General features: G+C 48.2%; 1 protein-coding gene across 2 annotated transcripts; it reads right to left on the bottom strand.

Moving 5' to 3' along the window:
* Nucleotides 1–899: 899 nt before the first annotated feature.
* Nucleotides 900–18231, bottom strand: Tmem11 (transmembrane protein 11). Of its 2 annotated transcripts, XM_004669029.3 has the most exons (3): nucleotides 18143–18212; nucleotides 14747–15042; nucleotides 900–1801 (listed from the first exon to the last, which is right to left on the bottom strand). In XM_004669029.3, coding segments are annotated over exons 2-3 (519 nt in total). In that variant the 5' UTR covers nucleotides 14749–15042; nucleotides 18143–18212; the 3' UTR covers nucleotides 900–1284. The 2 variants fall into 2 exon arrangements, with proteins under 2 accessions (XP_004669086.2, XP_004669085.2); XM_004669028.3 differs by lacking the exon at nucleotides 14747–15042 and having other exon boundaries at nucleotides 18143–18231.
* Between the last annotated feature and the right edge of the window lie 790 nt (nucleotides 18232–19021).

Genomic DNA, 19021 nt, shown 5'->3' with positions numbered 1-19021 from the left:
GAGGAAGAGTCAGCTTGGTTGTCTGTGACTTCTCTGCAGAGATGCTGGGCGGCTACCCAGCAGTGACAGCAGCCTCAGCCTCTGTGCAGGGGACCACTTCCGCTTATCCAAAGTCTAGACAAAAGTGGATCAGCTCCCCTAAGCAGGCAGATCCACCATGGCCAGGGTCTGCAGGGCTCAGGCCACATTAGGAACTGCTTCAGTGCTTTAAAGGAGAGCAGAGGGCTGGAGAGAAGGCTTAGTGCATAAGCCTAAGGACCCATGTTCAACTCTTCAGATCCCACATAAGCCAGACGCACAAAAGGTGAGGCGAATGCAAGGTTGTACATGCCCACTAAGTGACACAAGCATTTGCAGTTCAATTGCTGAGGCCCTGGCACAGCACTTCTCTTAAAAAAAGAAGGAAAGCAAAGCCAGGCGTGGTGGTGCACACCTTTAATCACAATACTCAGGAGGCAGAGGTAGGAAGATTGCCATGAGTTCAATACCACCCTGAGTGACTTCCAGGTCAGCCTGAGCTAGTGAGACCCTACCTCAAAAAACAAAGAGGAAAGCAGAAATATTTCTGGGCCCTAAATCAAAGTGCAGCATGGTGAAATTTGGAGAAGGGCTCATAGCCCTTTAGTCCCCAAATGAACAAAAGGGAGATCCTATGGCCTCTAGGCCACCTTTTTGTACCACTTCTCTGAAATCGCACATCAGGGCCAAGGGAGTCATAACTGAACTCGACTCACTGGTGTGGCCAGTGGTATCGTGCTGTACGGTCTTTTTGTGCAGGAACTCCGATCTTGGTCTGTCCTTGTTGGAGGTGATGAAATTGGCAGGGTGAGGAGCAGCACCTGCACATGCCACATGCAGCCACTGCAACTACAGGCTCAGGCATAGAAAGAGAACAGCAGTTGAAATTCTCATAATTTTAATGGTCAATAGCTTCTGGTTGGCTCTGAATGGTATGGTTAAACAATATACTTAAAGACCCCCCACAAGCATGTTCACACTCCCTCAGTAAATAGGGTGGCTTCCATCCACACTCCACTGCCCAGCATGACCTCTATGGTCTCGGACCCACTCCTGGGTTAGGGAAAGAGACATCTTAGTGTGATGAGCTGAAAAAAACCCTTGGTACACCCATGATGTTATTTTTTTTAAAAATAACATGTATTAAACCAAACACCTTCCCAGGCACCGCTGCCTCACAGAGCAAGCCCAAAGTGTTGCTGTAGCGATCTGAGTCCTCTGTGTCCTGTGGGCCTTGTGGTTCTGTTCCGCGTCCCGCTCCTGCAGTCATACAGCGTAGAGCTCATAAACCTTCTTTACACAGTACACCAGGGCGGCCAGTGCTATCGTGTTGTGCAGTCTCTTTCTGTGCAGGTCGTCCTTCCGGACCAGCACCACTGGGGTGGAGGAGGTGAGCGTGTGCAGAGGCAGGCGGGACAGTTTATAGGCGTCGTACTCCACCTGGTACTTGCAGCAAGGGTCGAACTGCCAGGAGATCCCGTAGAGAGTGCAGCAGGTCAGGCTCAGCACACCAGCGGGCAGGGAGATGTAGTGGGAGTAATCCAAGGGCAGTGCCAACGGGGTGAAGAGGCAGGCAGTGCCTGCCAGCACAGCCGTCTTGTGCAAGCAGTTGCCCACAGTAATCCAGCGTGCTGTCTCGTCTCCAATGCGGGTGGGCTCGATCACAATGTACTTGTACTGGGCTTCCAGCGCCTGTTCTAGCTCATACTCAAACTGGTCCTGGGCATTCTCCCCACTGTAGATCTCGTGCACGATGTAGCAGTCTGTGGCCGACAGGCTCACCCTTTAGGAGGGAAAGAGAAAGAGTTTAGGCTGAGCAAGTCTGGTTGGATAGATGTGTGTCCCTCAGCCTCAAGCACGCTTCACTTATGGGTTCATCTGTTTTAGACCCCAGCACACAAGATTCTCAGCAATGGTGTTTTCTGAAAGAATGAAACATGAAACAAAGGACACAGGAAAAGGAGTACTCAGTGTAGGACAAGTTGCTATGCTGTATGCTGGGCTAGTGGGGAGCCCCCTGCCCAGCACCTGACAGACCTGTGAGCCATCACTAATGCAAAGCAAAGGAGTCTCAGCCCAGAACACTGCGTATGCAGTCACAGAAGCACAAGTCAACATGTGCTCTGCTCTAGCTCCTCAGGGCACCTGCAGGAGGTTCCTCAGTGGAACTGACAGCGGCTGCTGAACAACCTGCCCTGGGCTCAGAACTCAACTGGTCACATTGGCCTGTAGAACAACAGGTAATGAGGAACAACTCTAACCCAAGTGCCCCCAACCAGATTCTTCTGGTCCCTGGAAGGATAGTGCGCAGCACCAGCCCCTCTCTTCAGCAAAGGCTCTTGTAGAGGATCAGGGAACACAAGCCACTGGAAGTAAACACAACCCTCTCTGAGCTGGAACAGACTTCTCAGATCCTTTGGTGAACAAAAAGGATCATCTGCAGAGCTTTTTAAACATGTTGCCCAGATGCTTTACAATTTAACCATGGAGGGCCAGAGCTGTCATCACTGGGGGGGGGGGGGGGGGGGGGGCTTCTGTCAACTTAAAGATACTGCTCTGCTCTTGTATACAGGGACTTAACCTCCCCAGGGAATGGACTACAGGCCTCTGACCAGGTAACAAGGAATCAGAGCACTGTGGAAGCTAAGCTCTGGACCAAAGCCAAAGACAGCCAGGCCTCAATGTGATGATCATGGCTTTAGGGAACATCAAGTAGTTTGAGGCCTCTCCTGTGCAGAATTCACTCAGAGCAGAATCTTCTCCCACTGTGACAGGCAAACCTAACTATAAGGCTGTACACTCCTTATGTTGTAGACTGAATTCCTGAAAAAAAAAAAAAAAATGAAGGGGAAATTTGGTTCTGTCATGGTAGTCTGATTCTGTATTTCTGGGCCTGGGGTGAGGTGGATCATGGAGGAAGAGCGCGGTAGAACAGAGCTGTTCACTTCATGGTACCCAGGAAGGTGTTAGACATCAAGAGGCCAGGGCAAGATACACCCCCCACACTGCTAAGACACATCCCTGGGCCTACTTCTTCCAATAAGGCCCCACCTTTCAGTTTTACCACATCCCAGTATTTTTTAACCCATCAATACATTAGAGTTATAACTGATTAGGTCAGAGCTCTGGTAACGTAATGGTCTTTAGAAATGTCCTGACACACACCCAGGTGTACTTCTCTAGTAGCCGAGGCATCTTTCATTCAAGTTGACAAGATGCATCACAACATGTTTCATAGGCCTTGCTTCAGCCTATTCACATCTGACTGCTTCTTTAGTTCTATGTTATGTCTGACAGGAAGCCTTTGTCCAAGCCTCCCAGAGACACTGTACATATAGCCCTTGAAGCAGGATCAGGCTTTTGACCCACAAACTCATTACCCATGCTACAACGACCCACCTCTGTCTCAATGAAAAGCAGCCTGTAGTCCCCGGTTGACAAGACAGACCACAAAGGAAACATGATCCCAGGGACTTGATGGTCATGACTTCTTATTTAAATCCAGGCACCTCTAACTGAGGACTCTGTGAAAGTATACCCAGCCACATGAGAGTCAGTGTGACATCTACCTGCAGCTGGCTGCCTGATAGGAGCCAGGCTCCAATAGCCAGCAGTATACATTCCTGTGTTCACAGAAAGCCTGGCTGCTTGGGTTGTCCCAGAAGCATGCACGCCAGCAGCTGTGCAGAAGAAAGCCACAGGGAGTAGGGCAGTGACTCGTCAGTTACTACTAGAGATGAGTAGAGACCTGAAACACAGCCAACCCTAGAACCTGGCATGCTGTGATTCCAGCCCTGCTCCAAAGGTGGGGAAAACGGAATCACTGGGGCAGACATCAAGAAAATGACAGGCACCAGAGAGCCCAACAGACCTCCTATTGTCACTCTTGGGCAGGATTTAGTGCTTTATTTTAAACCTTGCTTATATGATTTTGGTGCTAGGGATAAATTTGCCTCATATATGCCAAGAATATACTCTACCACAGAGTTTTTCAGGCAAGACTCAACACTTTAAGAACAACTCTTAATAGATAAGCAATCCTCAAAGACTGAGTTTCACTTTAGCTGGATAAACTCACTATTGCTCTTATGGCATGCCCATAGTTTTGTCTCTTTCCTCTCTGCTTGCAAATAAATAATTTTTGAGCCAGGTGCGGTGGCGCATGCCTTTATCCCAGCACTCCGAAGGCACAGGTAGGACGATCGCAGAGAGTTTGAGGTCACCCTGAGACTACATAGTAAATTCCAGATCAGCCTGGGCTACAGTGAGGCCTTACGGGGGAGTGGGGGGAGTTAGGCGAGGGCAGATCTGGGGCTGAGCCTGGCATGATGGTGCAAACCTTTAATTCCAGCATTTGGGAGGCAGAGGTAGGAGGATCACCATAAATTCAAGGCCACCCTAAAACAACATAGTGAATTCCAGGTTAGCCTGGGATTGAGCGAGACCTTACCTCTGGGCTGGAGAGATGGCTTACCGATTAAAGCACTTGCCTGCAAAGCCTAAGGAACCAGTTTCAATTCCTAGAACCCACATATACCAGATGCACTTGGTGGCACATGCATCTGGATTTGTTTGCAGTGACTAAAGGCTGTGGCATGCCCATTCTCTCAATAAATAAATAAATACATATTTTTAAAAAATCTGTCTTCCAGATGATTGGACTTCTGTGTGAGAAGGAAAAAACTCAGTAGCAGAGGCCAGCAAATTAAAAAAGAGATATAAAGGGAAGAGAAAGGAAGGGAGGAGGGTACTTAATAGGTTGGTATTGTATATATGAAAGTAGAAGAATAGATTAACGGGGGTGAAAAGGCCCAAAAGTGAGGTCAGGGGAAGAGACTGAGTAAAGGAAAGGTGGAGGGAGGGCGAATCAAAATCTAAGAAGATACAAATAAATCATATGTAATCCTCCGGTTTTGGACAATGAAACACTCAGGAGCCATAGATAATTGTTAGAAAATTTTCAGTGCCAGGGATGGGATACCTCCAGTGAGTTGTTGACCAGGGAGGTCACTGATGCCCCCAAAACATTATAGGCTGTTGCTGAAGCCCTTGGTTTCCCACCAGGAACAGATGGTAAGACCCTATTGCTGAACACTCCACATACTTGGGCTGCAAGGTCACTGAGAAATCCTGCTGGAACTGAGCTGATAACCTCCTCCATGTAGACCAGCCGACAGAAAGCTGGAAGAAGCTATTCTACATGTAGTTCAATGGGAGAAAGATACCACCACTGAAGATACTCAACAGTGGACACTGCAAACCTCATAATTGGAAAGCCAGGCCAAAGGAGCCAACAGGTGCAATAGTGGCACGTCTATCATGGTGGAAACCAATTGCCCTCCAATTGGACTGGAGGCCCACTCCATGGGGGGAAACACATCCCTAATATGAAAAGTTAAAACAGGGTTAGTCATAAGCCCTAGGGGTGTAACATCTGCTGATGTCTGGAAAAATGTATATACTATGCTTATCAAACTGCCCAGTAAGTACTTCTCTTAATATCCATACCCATATATTAACACTACTCTCACTTTTGGTAAAGAATCTTCTCTTTTCAGATGGCAGTGACTTTGGGATGACTCAGAAGGTATCATAGGGGTTGGTGGAAAGAAATGACCACAGTGCTCAGTACTGCAATACCTCTATCACACCTTCCAAGGCTCAGGGTCTAATGTGGAAGAGGTGGCAGAAAGAATGTAAGGGCCAAAGAAAGGGTAGGACTCCTTACAACGTGCTCCCACCAGACATAAAATGGCCTGGATATCCATGACCTCATAGTGCCTGACACTACCACACAAGACCATCATAAGAGGAGGAAAAGACCATGACATCAAAATAAAAGAGACTGATTGAGATGGGGAGGGGATATGATAAGAGAATGGAATTTTAAAGGGGAAAGGTGGGGGGGCAGAGGGAGGGTATTACCATGAGATACTTTTTATAATCATGGAAAATGTTAATAAAAATTGAGAAAAAATAAAAAAGAAATAGAAAAAAAATTGAGAAAAAAGTAGATCTAACAACCAATGCAATAAATAAATAAAATAAATATCGGTCTTCCAGGTGCAGAGGGAGGAGGTCCAATGCTCAGATGGGAACTCCTTTAATAAAAAGGCATTGGCTGCTGGGCATGGTGGCGCACGCCTTTAATCCCAACACTGGGGAGGCAGAGGTGGGAGGATCGCTGTGAGTTCGAGGCCAGCCTGAGATTACATAGTGAATTCCAGGTCAGCCTGAGCTAGAGTGAGACCCTACCTCAAAAAACCAAAAAAGGCATTGGCTTAGACTCAGGCAATGGGAATACTTAACCCTAAACCAATAACTGTAATTAAGCTACACTCAGGTAATGCCTAATTAAATTGCAGGCCCCTAGTCAACTGTGCATTAGAAAGAAAGGTATTCCCCTGGGTGGGTCCAGAAGTCTTAGCATGGGAGGGAAAGGTGCCTCAGAGGTGGAGCTGGCTTGTCTGTGCTGGGGCCTTAGGCTTACCCCGGGTGCTGCCAAGAAAACAACAGCCTGCAACAAACAGCCTGCAACAGTGACGAGGCTGCCTGAAACCTTGGGCAGCTAACACGCTCAACTGGAAACCTGGGTTTTCTCAACAAGGTCCTCTGGCATTTCTCCAGCTGGAGCAAATGTTCAGAAGGAGAAGGTGAACAAGTCACTGAAGCTGTTTCTTCCCAGAAGAATAAAGCATTTAAGACACTTGTAACCAACAGGAAGCCAGAGACAGGTTATTCCAGCTGCAGGAAGGGCTTGAGTAGCTCCAGGGAGTCAGGAGTACAAGTCAGTGCTAAGGTTCAAACAGAAACACACAGGCACAAGCCCAGTGGCGCAGATACGCAGTGAGCACTCCACTCTATTATACACTGGCAGGAGAGGTGCTGTATGCCATGGCATATGTAGGTATTTGAGGGTTCAGGTCTGCATGGCTGATGAGGACTCTGGACTCCTCACTTCAGAAATTGGTGGCTGAGCTCCCCAACAGAGAGTCAAGTCCAACCATCTCCCTACCACCTTAGCACCCAGCCAGAGCAGCTGGCTGAGGCTTCTAGGTCAAATGTAACCTGGTCATGAGCCCAGGTGGAAAGCTGCCTTAAATCACTCATGGCACCACCAGCTAGCCCCAATTTGGAAGGCCATGGGCTTTAGATCCTGGGTGGCCTGACCCCTGCCTAGTTCATGGAAGCAGATTTAAAAGCAGTACTTGGGGCTGGGGAGATGGCTCAGCAGCTAAAGGCAGTTGCATGCAGAGCTTGCCGGCACAGGTTCAATTCCAAAGCCATCCATGTAAGCTAGATGCACAAAGTAGTACAAATGTCTAGCGTTCATCTGCAGTAGCAAGAGGCCTTAGTGCACCTATACACACATGCACATATACACATACGTGCAAATACATAAGTTTAAAAAACTCAATGGCTCTGGCCAATGCTCCCTTCTTGGTTTCTTCTTTCCACCAGGTTCCCTGCACCCCCACTTCCATGCTTCCAATCCAAGACTGTTAATCCTGGCACTCCACTATGGCTCCAACAGACCTCCCTCTCTTCCAGCCTACCCTCAACCCAACCAAATTCCTTGGATCATCATCTTGGGTCAGTTCTCTGGTGCCCATCATTGGCCCCAGCTTCCAGATAAGGTGGCTGTCCCACCTGTACCTTGGGGAGTATGAAGTAGGTACCAGGCATACTCTCAGGACTGGGACTGGACAGGATTCAATGACAGACTTTTTTTACTTTTGGGTTTTCCAGGAAGGGTCTCTCACTAGCCCAGGCTGACCTGGAATTCACTATGTAGTCTCAGGCTGGCCTTAAACCCACAGCAATCTTCCTACCTCTGCCTCCTGAAGGCCACACCCAGCCAATGATGAACTTTCTTAGCTTGTCTCCACAGCGAGGGTTTGGACAGCTGTCTGCTGCTACCTACACCCAGGCTGTAGTAACCAAGATGTGCCCCAAGTCACTGGGGCACATGAGTCCTCCATGTTTGGTCCCTATTCCGTCCCATGCTGGAAAATTGAAGGAAAACCCTGTACTTTGTAGGGGAAAGGGTGGGCAGCTGAATAGCCAGCCCCCTCCTGAGACCAGATAGACTTAAACTTTTGTTTTTTGGAGGTGGGGTCTCAGGGTGACCTCTAACTCAAGGAGACCCACCTAAGGTGATCCTCCTGCTGACTACACCCAGCTTTTTTGTTTGGTTGTTTTAGAAGTAAAGTTGTAATCCCATGTCAGGCTGACACAAAGGCCATTTCTGCCTTTCTGGAGCCTCCATTCTTCTGGGATAGACATAGCAATAATAAAACGAACTGTTATACTGTTATATCAGTAGTGCTTTCTAGAAAACACAAACAAGGGGCTGGAGAAATGGCTTAGCAGTTAAGGCATTTACCTGCAAAGCCTAAGGACCCAAGTTCAATTCCCCAGAACCCTCATAAGCCAGATTCACAAAATGGCACATGCATGTGGAGTTAAGTTTATTTGTAGTGGCCAGAGGCCCTGGTGCACCCATTCTTTCTCTCATTGCCTCTTTCTCCCTCTCAAATAAATAAATATTTTGGGGAGGAAAAAGTGGCCTTATGGCTTATGCTGGACATGGTGGTACATGAATTTAACCCAGCATTCGGAAGGCAGAGGTAGAAGGTTCGCTGTGAGTTTAAGGCCAGCGTGGGCTAGAGTAAGACCATACTTCAAAAAACACAACAAAACAAAATCCATCAAATATGAAAAGAAAAAAAGGAAGAACACACTGTATCCTTTGGGAACTGACAATGTCCCTGGCAGGCTGCCTCACTCTAGCACAAAGCATGAGGGAATCTCAAATGTGGGTCTTCCCATAGTTTACAGACACCTCAAGCGATGAGTTGCATTAGACTGTTCACAGCACTGCTGTGTGATAAGAGCAAAAGCTGACAAGAGAAGCAACAACTCTAAACTGGACCACCTGCCATCCAAGTGAGGTTGATGGGATCCCAGCCACAAAAGAGATGGAACACACTCAAGTGTGCAAAGTGAGCAAAGCCTTTGCCATTAGGCTGTCTCCCACAGTCAACTATGAAGAGCAAGGGAATGAGGCTGCATGAGCAGTAATCTTTGCCTAGGAGCTCTCATGGACCAGGGCAAGGCAAAGCTGAGTGGTAAACACAAGGTTCATCACTATTTGTGATAAAATTCACATAACAGGGCTGTAGAGATGGCTTAGCAGTTAAGCGCTTGCCTGTGAAGCCTAAGGACCCCGGTTCAAGGCTTGATTCCCCAGTATCCATGTTAGCTAGATGCACAAGGGGGTGCAAGAGTCTGGAGTTCATTTACAGTGTCTGGAGGCCCTGGCACACCCATTCTCTCTCCCTATCTGCCTGTTTCTCTTTGTTGCTCTCATATAAATAAAGAAAAAAAATTCACATAACAAAATTTCAGCACCTTAAGTATTAATTACATCCACACCATTGTACAATCAATCTCTAGAACTTTTTCACTGTGTAAAACTGAAACTGTATCCATTCAACATTAAGTCCTCACTCACCACCAGCACCCACCACTATATTTTCTGTCTCTATGAATTTATCTCAGGGACCCCAAATGCACAGAATCACATGGTATTTGAACTTTTTTGACTATTTTACTTGAATATTTTCCAAAGTCCAGCCACATGGCATATTATGTTCCAGAATCTTAAGGCCAAGTAAGATTCCATTGTACAAAACTGGACCTGGTGGTACAGGCTTGTAATCACAGCTACTCAGGAAGCTGAGGCAGGAGAATTAAACTCAAGGCCAGTGTGGATAACGTAGTGAAACTGTCTCAAAATTAAAATTAAAAAAAAAAAAAAAAGCTGGGCGTCATGGTGGTATATATACACAGAGGCAGGAGGACTGCTATGAGTTTGAGGCCAGCCTGGGACTATAGAGTGAAGCCAGATCAGCCTGGGCTAAAGGGAGACCCTACCTCAAAAAACAAAACAAAACAGAACAAAACAGAAGCTGGGCGCAGTGGCACACACCTTTTATGCCAGCACTCGGGAGGAGGGTCACTGTGAGTTCAAGGCCAGCATAAGACTACTTAGTGATTTCCAAGTCAGCCTGGACTTGAGTGAAACCCTATCTTGGAAAAAAAAAAAAGAGAGAAAGAAGGGGTAGAAGCTGGACTGGGGCTGCAAAGCCAAAGGACCCCAGTTCAATTCCTCAGGACCCACATCAGCCAGATGCACAAGGGGCCCCACGAATCTGGAGCTCATCTGTAGTGGCTGGAGACCCTGAGGAGCCCATTCTCTCTCTCTCTCTCTCTCTCTCCCCCCCTCTTTCTCTGTCAAATAAATTAAAAAAAAAAATGTATGGTGTTGCTGAGCAATGCCCAAGGTTGTCCTCTGGCTTTGGTGCACGCCTTTAATCCCAGCACTTGGGAGGTATAGGTAGAAGGATCACTGTGAGTTCAAGGCCACCCTAAGGCTACATAGTGAATTTCAGGTCAGCCTGGACGAGGGGTACTAGCACTTGGGAGGCAGAGGTAGGAGGATCACCACAATTCAAGGCCAGCCGAGCTACAGTGAGATCCTACCTTGAAAACAAACAAACAAACAAAAAATATTTTTATTTGGGCTAAAGAGACAGCTTAGTGGTTAAGGTGCTTGCCTGCAAAGCCAAAGGATCCAGGTTTGATTCCCCAGTACTCATATAAGTCAGATGCACTAGGTGGCACATGCGTCTGGCATTTGCAGTGGCTAGAGGCCCCGGCATGCCCATTCTCTCTCATAAAGAAACAAAGGGCTGGAGAGATGGCTTAGCGGTTAAGCACTTGCCTGTGAAGCCTAAGGACACTGGTTCGAGGCTCAATTCCCCAGGACCCACATTAGCCAGATGCACAAAGGGGCACACACATCTGGAGTTCATTTGAGTGGCTGGAAGCCCTGGCGCACCCATTCTCTCTCTCTCTCAAATAAATAATAATGAACAAAAAAATTTTTTAAAAAGTTTTATTTATTTATATGTAAGAAAGAATGGCATGCCAGGGCTTCTAGCCACTGCAAACTCCAGACACATGCACTACTGTACATCTGGTTTTACTTAAGTCCTTGGGAACTGAAACTGGGACCAGCAGGCTTTGCAAATAAGCACCTTTAACAGCTGAGCCATCTCCCCAACCCTGTCACAACATGGTTTTTTGTTGTTGTTGTTGTTTGTTTTTGAGGTAGGATCTCACTCTAGTCCAGTCTGATCTGGAATTCACTATGTAGTCTTAGGGTGGCCTTGAACTCACAGTGATCCTCCTTCCTCTGCCTCTGCTAGAAAGAAATGTGTGCACCACTACACCTGGCTTTGGTTCTGTTTTGTTTTAAATATTCTTATTGTCAGGTGTAGTGCCATAAGCCTTTTAATCCCAGTACTTGGGAGGCTGAGGTAGTAGGATAGCTATGAGTTCAAGGCCAACATGAGAATGCAGAGTGAGTCCCAGGTTAGCCTGTGCTATAACAAGATCCTACTTCAAAAACCAAACAAAGTAAAAGTGGAGTTCATTTGTAATGGCTAGAGGCCCTGGTGCACCCATTCTCTCTGTGTCCCTCAAATAAAATAAACAAACAAAAATAATAAGCATAATCAGGGAGGGCACTGGGCTTCCTGAATGACAGGTGTTGTTTATATCAGGACACCCACATCTAGTTCTGAGCCTGAAGGCAACAGGTTCCCAAAACATTAATAGAAATCTGTAATGAAGGCCAGGAAGAGAAAACCCTTTGTTGTAATTAAGGAACCTGATGCCTAAAAATGTAAAGCAGGCTCATCTGTCAAACTGTGTTTTGATCCATAAATATATAGTCACTTGTGCATTTCTTGGGGTTTGAGGAAATTCTCCCCCACCCATTTTTTGGTTTATGAAGATACTGTCTCTCTTCAGGGCTGACCTAATAGCCTGGCGTGGTGGTACACGCCTTTAATCCCAGCACTTGGGAGGCAGAGGTAGGAGGATCACTGTGAGTTCAAGGTCACCCTGAGACAACATAGTGACTTCCAGGTCAGCCTCGGCTAGAGCGAGACACTACCTCGAAAAACCAAAAAAAAAAATTTTTTTTAAATTTACTTATTTATTTGAGAGACAGAGATAAAGAGAAAGAAGCAAATAGAGAGAATTGACCTACCAGAGCCTCTAACCACAGCTAACAAATTCCAGATGCATGTGCCACCTTGTACATCTGGTGTTATGTGGGTACTGGGGAGTCAAGCTTGGGTCCTTACACTTTTCAAGCAAGTGCCTTAACTACTGAGCCATCTCTCCAGCCCCAGAAAGTCACTTTTGGCTAACCAAGCATTGCTTCCTCAGGACTGGCAGGAAAGAGCAGGAAAAAAAAAGCAGTCAGCCCGCCCTATGCTGCAGATATAAGGGTCAGTAAGGTCAGAGAGGGACAGGCCCATACATTGAGGCCAGTACTAAGAGCCAGGGGCTATTTCACAGGGCACATGACACTTCCTTGTATAAGAAAGAGGTCACCTCTGTTGTTGCTCTGTGGTTGGTGACTGAGAAGGCCCTCTGCCTAAGCAGTGAGGATATTTGTGTCATCTTTGTGTCAAGTGAGAACTCAGGGTCGTGGGTTCAAGTTCACTTTTTTGGCTTTGGGTCCAAGGGCAAAAAAAACTTGTTACACTAAGCCAGTTTCCTATGTGTCAAACAGGCCCAAAAGTTCTGGTCTCTAAAAGCATTGAGGTAAAGTGATGACCTGGGCCAGGTGTGCAAACCAAATGTGACAGGAGCAAAGCAACTGTGGCTGTTTAATTAGATCTACATAGATAAAACCTCAGTCCCTAGCACACGAGCATTGTAAGTGCTGACATCCACACAAGGCTCGTGGCAGTGCTGATGTGCAGCAGACATGCAGAGGGCTCTTTGGCACAGCCCTCAGCTGAAGAACTGTTGTGATCACTTTACCCAGGACCTGTGCCCCTCAAGTTGCCTCTGGTACCAGGGATCAAACACAGGTTCAGGTTCCTGAGCATGTTGGTGCACGCCCCACCTTCACCCAGAGCCCCTCACTGAACTCACCCAAGCAGTACCGAGAAGCCCAATTGAGGCCTGGCTTCAGTCCCTCCCTTTTCCTGGAACATGGTGAGCCCAGCTTTCCTCAGGATATCTCCAATGGAATATGCTTATAGGACTGCACCATGAAGGAAACCAAAATAACTAGAATCCAACTGGGTGTGGAGGTACATGCCTTTAATCCCCAGCACTCTGGAAACAGGTAGGAGGATCACTGTGAGTTCAAGGCCACTCTGAGACTACATAGTGAATTCCAGGTCAGGCTGAGCTAGAGACCCTACCTTGAAAAAGCAAACAAACAAACAAAAAAGAAACAACAACAAAAAAGTAACTAGAGGGCTGGAGAGATGGCTTAGCAGTTAAGCACTTGCCTGTGAAATCTAAGGACCCTGGTTTGAGGCTCAATTGCCCAGGACCCATGTTAGCCAGATGCACAAGGGGACGCATGCGTTTGGAGTTCATTTGCAGTAGCTGGAGGCCCTGGCGCGCCCATTCACGGTCTCTCTCTCTGCCTCTTTCTCCCTGTCTGTCTGCTCTTAAATTAAAAAAAAAATAAAAATAAACCAGATTAAAAAAAAGTAGCCGGGCATGGTGGCACACACCTTCAATATTTTTTGCTCATTATTTATTTATTTATTTGAGAGCAATAGACACAGAGAGAAAGACAGATAGAGGGAGAGAGAGAGAATGGGTGCGCCAGGGCTTCCAGCCACTGCAAATGAACTCCAGACGCGTGCGCCCCCTTGTGCATCTGGCTAACGTGGGACCTGGGGAACCGAGCCTCAAACGGGGGTCCATAGGCTTCACAGGAGAGCACTTAACCGCTAAGCCATCTCTCCAGCCAGGCGCACACCTTTAATCCCAGCACTTGGGAGGAAGAGGTAGGAGGATCACCGTGAGACTTTATAGTAAATTCCAGGTCAGCCTGGGCTAGAGTGAGACCCTACCTCAAAAAAAAAAAAAAATAAATAAATAAATAAATGAATGAATGAATAAATAAATAAAAACTAACTAACTAACTAAATAAATAAATAACTAGAATCCAGGTGCTTGAGTGATTCCAAGAAAATGAAAATGCACCCTCCTCACATTAAAGTGAGGATGAAGGTGCTAGACCACCACAGACCCAATATACACATCCAGGTCTGCAAGTTTGTAGCCTAGCTGTGGGCACCGCCATCCCTCACTAGCCAGCTAAGCAGAACCCAACTGCCCACAGTGGCTGTACAAAATAAATGTAGGTGCAAGTCCCAGGCCTGTTCATCTCATCCAGACCAGGAAAAAAACAAAACCCCCCATGACACACAAAAGTCAGAATGGAAATCACTCAAAATATTAAATGCCCTCCAAATCCCAGGAGTCCCCAGCTTTAAATGGGAAAGAGCAGAGCCTAAAGGGGCCTATCAGCCCAGGAATGTGATCCAATCTGAACACATGGCTGCTGGGCCAGCTGCATGGGCCATCTGGAGCTACTCCACCTGCATTCACACAGCACAACCCTCCCAGAGGAGGTGGTGCTGGGAAAGTATAGGGAGACAGCCCCATGATAACCCCAGGGAATTGGCTAACAGATGCTGAGACAGACAGCTGCACAGACCAAGGGAAGGAAGCCTGAACACCCCAAGCCACCCTACATCATGATCAGAGGCAGATCGAGGACATCCTCATGGGTTTACCAAAAGAGGAGCTCAGAGTACAGGGCTATACTCACATTCCAACAATCACGGAGAACTCAGGGATGCTCAGGGACCCTGAGAGCGGCACCAAGTAGCCCAAGTAAGGATAGGCAGGGCGGGCCGTCTGAGAGCTGGTCCAGGCTGACACACAGGTGGCAGAACACACAGATACCTGTGCTGCTTTCCTAGGTGGGCAAGTGTGCCTCAAGGACGCCGGCAGGACAAATGGCAATCTGTTTGCTGTGCTTGCTGCCAGTATGCTCAATTTTGGACAAGAATTCAGGTTACAGCTCAGAGTCTGATGTTCTTCATTACAAATAATGTTGGTTCCCTAGATTTAATGGAGTGGAGAGAAAAATCAACACACAGGCAGCCATCAATTTCTTCCTTCTACCCCTCCTACTTTAGTCTAGACCAGTACTGTCCACATCTATAGAAACTTCTGCAGCGATGGAAATGTTCTCTACTTGTGATGTCTAATATGGCAGCCATTAGCCCAAAGTGGGTACTGAGCATATGAAATGTGGTCTGTGTACTGGGGAGCCAAACTTAAGTATAATCGCGACATGGGGCTAGTAGTTACGGAACTGCTATGACAGTTTACTCGATCAGTTCTAATGCTAGCTTGTGTTCTGAACCACTGCATACTAAGTTGGCAATCTGACACCAGACAGGGCCTTTAAATATAATACTTGCTCCAGAGTCTGCAGGCACTGGCAAATCTGTCCCATTTGCAGCCCTCCTCCATCTCCTACCTCAAACCACAGTATTTCCTTCAGTTTCAGCATCCAGACAACAACCAGATGTGAGCGGCAACTCTGGAAGCCGCTCTAATGTGGCTGAAATCTGAGTCGGTATGAATGTGACATGAAACAAAGTCACTTAGGAGCCTCATAAACAGCCCACTTGGGTCACTAGAGCCCATAATGGTGCTGGGCATACAATTTATCTGGCTTGCCTCCACCCAGTTATGCCACCAACTGAGCTGGAATGGAGGTGTGCCCAGAAGTTAGCTGGCTAGCCAGGGATGGGTTGTTTCCATGGCCCTGCCCTGCTCAATGTGGGAGGATCTGAGGGAATAGGTGATCCTGCAAAAGATGAGAGCCTATGAATAACTGACAGAAACTGGCTAGGGCTTTAGGGCAAAGGGAGGAGCCTCCAGCCACTCCACTTATCTGGAAGGAGGGAAAATGGCAACTTTCTAGGCCAGCAGGCATGGTAATCCACACCTTTAATCTTAGCAGAGATTAGGAGGCAGAGGTAGGAGGATTGCTGTGAGTTCAAGGCCAGCATGGGACTACAGATTGAGTTACAGACCAGCCAGAATGAGACTTTACCTCGGAGGGTGGGCAGAGGGGGGGGAGGGGGGAAGAGGAGTAACTTTCAAACCATAAAAATCAGATAGCCCATCCCAAGTCAGCATTTGCATGTGTGAGTAGTGCCTTCATTACCTGGCCAAAGGTTACAACCTGAACACCTACAAGGCCCAGGCAGGTAAGTGCAACGAGTCAAGCTCTCAGGTGAGGAACTAGAGAGCACTTGCCCTTAACAGTGTCAGCCATTACCCAGTTTTACAGTGAAATCTGTTGGCACCCAATTTAAATTCTCTTAAAAGTTGTTGAAGGCTGGGCGTAAGGCTGCACACTTTTAATCCCAGCACTTGGGAGGCTGAGGTAGGAGGAACACTGTGAGTTCAAGGTCACACTGACTACATAGAGAATTCCAAATTAGCCTGGGCTAGAGTGAGACCCTACCTTGAAACCTCCCTGCCCACCCCACGCCCCCAAAGAATCTGTTGAAACTCAATTGTTTCGGACTGGATTCTGCCTGTGGATGGCTGAGACATCCAGTTGGTTCTTTCAAATTATCTGTACCTGTTAAGGAAAAATGTCTTTATGATACTGGGGTTTGTTTTGTTTTTCCAGGTAGGGTCTTGCTCTGCCCAGGCTGACCTCGAACTTCTACCTCAGCCTCCTTCCCAAGTGCTGGGATTAAAGGCATGGTCCCAGCTGGTACTGTGTTTTCTAAGAAGGTTCTTCCCTAAGAGACTGTCCTTTCCATTAAAGATCTTGTGGGCATTTGCTAGTTACCTAAGGGTATCTGGAAACCACTGAAGTAACTTCTTTTGAAGGTTTTACCAGTCTAAAAACATACAAAACTGGCTGGGTGTGGTTCCACATGCCTTTAATCCCAGCATGTGGGAGGCAGAGGTAGGAGGATCACCGTGAGTTCAAGGCCACCCTAAGACTACATAGTGAATTCCAGGTCAGCCTGAGCTACAACTGAACCTTACCTCAAAATAAACTAACTGGAGTTAGAAAAACAAGCCTTTCGAGGAAGAGGAAATGCAGAATGGATAACGCTGGATAACTGAGCTCAGTAAAATGTAAGTTATCACTGCTGCTAATGTGAAGTCTTCTGGACTGGGAAAGCTATCTGCAGACACTAATAACAATGAATATGGGATGGAATCAGTCAGAAAGGAACAATGGCGAGTAATCAAGACAGAACTTTTGTATGTTTGACAGTTCTCACCAAAAAGAGTAAAGCCAAATTTTCTTTTCTTCTGACCTCCCAACCCATTAGGCTTTAGCACAAATGGACAGAGCAGTTTAATCCGGTAGCTCCACTAAGATACAACGCGTCTCCCAAACTTCTAGTGTCCTAACAACCTGTATCACCCTACTAGCTGAAAAGACTTTCCGGAAGAGAGAAAGAAAAAAAAAAAAAAAGACTAAAAGTTCAACATGCAGCACGCCAACCACTCCAATCCAGTCTTCAAGAATGAGTTATCCAAACGGAAGCCCCACTTTTAGAAGAAACAAGGCCCTAGCGCCCCCACACGCATTCAAGTAGGAAAGGTCACTTTAAAGGACTTCCAGGAGCTGGAGCGCTAGCACAGAACCCTGGAAAAGTCGCGATGATTGCCCCCCCAGGAGGCGGCCAGGCCCGAGCCCGGGACCGCAACTCGTCCCGGAGGGTGAGGGTCCCCAGAAATCGCACCGATCGCACGCAGCCCTGCACCCTGAGCAGTTAATTTCCCGTCCTCCCAGTCCCCGGGGAGGCGGCCCTCGCCACGTTGGGGGGCCTAGGTCAAGAGCAGCCACGTGCGTGGTCCCGCGGCCCAAAGGCCGCACTCAGCTCCGCAGGACCTCCCGGCGGCCCTCCGGCCTGTGCCACGCCAACTCGCAGTAATTCACGACCCACCCGGCCCGGCGCTGACCGCCGCTCCACCCGAGCCGCGCTCTCCCTCGTTTCCGCCAAGACTGGCCGGCCCGCTGCTCACGGACTCGAACCCCCGTCAGGCTTGGACCCAGCGCGCGGAGGGGACGGACGCAGAGCCCAGACTCGGACGGGGGTCGCACGTGGAGCGGAGGTTCCGGCCGGCCCGACGTCGAGCCACCATCCGCGGCCCCGTACCACTAGCTCACCTCTCTCGGGAGCCGCCACCGCCACTGCCCGGACCCAGACGCCTCCTTCCCCACGCGGCCATCTTGGAGATTCTCGGCTCGCCCCTGGCTGGTGCCGAGGCGACTCGGGAGCGCGCGCTGGCCGAAGGGAAATGTAGTCCCCGCGGACTGCCTGCGCGCGGCGGGAGGGGACAAGAGGACTACGACTCCCATAATGCAGCGCGCGCCAGCCGCCGCCGCGCGCAGCTGGGCGCGGGGTGGGCACCGCCGGAGTGAGTCTGGGAAGTCGCAGCCTGTGAGTCGTGGAACCCACTGCCTGGACGTCCTTGGGCTTCCAGAGCGAGTGGATGAAGGAGAGCGGAAAGAAAGCGACTACAACTCCCAGAGCGCCACGCGCGAAATGCAGTGTTTCGTGACCTGCCGGGCCTAGCTTTTCCCAGTCGCCTGGACCTCCTGGTCTCAGCTTTACCCTCCTACTCATATTCTGCGGTGGTCTCAGAGACTTAAAAGCCCCGCACTGGCCCTACTGACCTGCAGAGCTGGGCTCTTGGGCATGCAGTCTAAGTCCTACTTTGCATAAATCCTAATTTGGAGGTTGTCTACCTCGGCAACCGACTGCCTCCCTCCTCCCTCTCCGGGCCAGAATTTGCCAGGTTGGCAAATTCAGAGGGTTTGTGGGTCGGTAGATGTGTCATGCTTGACCTAAAGTGCCTTTTCTTTTTGGCCAACTTTTATGCTTAAAGACCTTAGACCTCTCCGTCTAAGAAGTTCCTAGTGTTTTTTTTTTTTTTTTAATATGTTTTATTTATTTGAAAGGCAGAGAGAATGGGCCCGCCAGGACCTCCAGCCGCTGCAGACGAACTCCAGATGCATGTGCCACTTTATGCATCTGGTTTTGAA

Source organism: Jaculus jaculus, chromosome 12 (assembly GCF_020740685.1).
Source record: "Jaculus jaculus isolate mJacJac1 chromosome 12, mJacJac1.mat.Y.cur, whole genome shotgun sequence".
NCBI classification, from domain to species: Eukaryota; Metazoa; Chordata; class Mammalia; order Rodentia; family Dipodidae; genus Jaculus; species Jaculus jaculus.
Note: the sequence above shows the minus strand (reverse complement) of the source record. Positions and strands in the feature narration are given on the sequence as shown.

Bases quoted from the DNA above. Each gene is read 5' to 3' on its own strand.
- Tmem11 (XM_004669028.3), bottom strand. From the start codon at position 18,204: ATGGCCGCGTGGGGAAGGAGGCGTCTGGGTCCGGGCAGTGGCGGTGGC. The intron at 1,802-18,142 runs GTGAGCTAGTGG...TCCCTCCTAAAG, and splicing joins GGTGGCGGCTCCCGAGAGAG to GGTGAGCCTGTCGGCCACAG.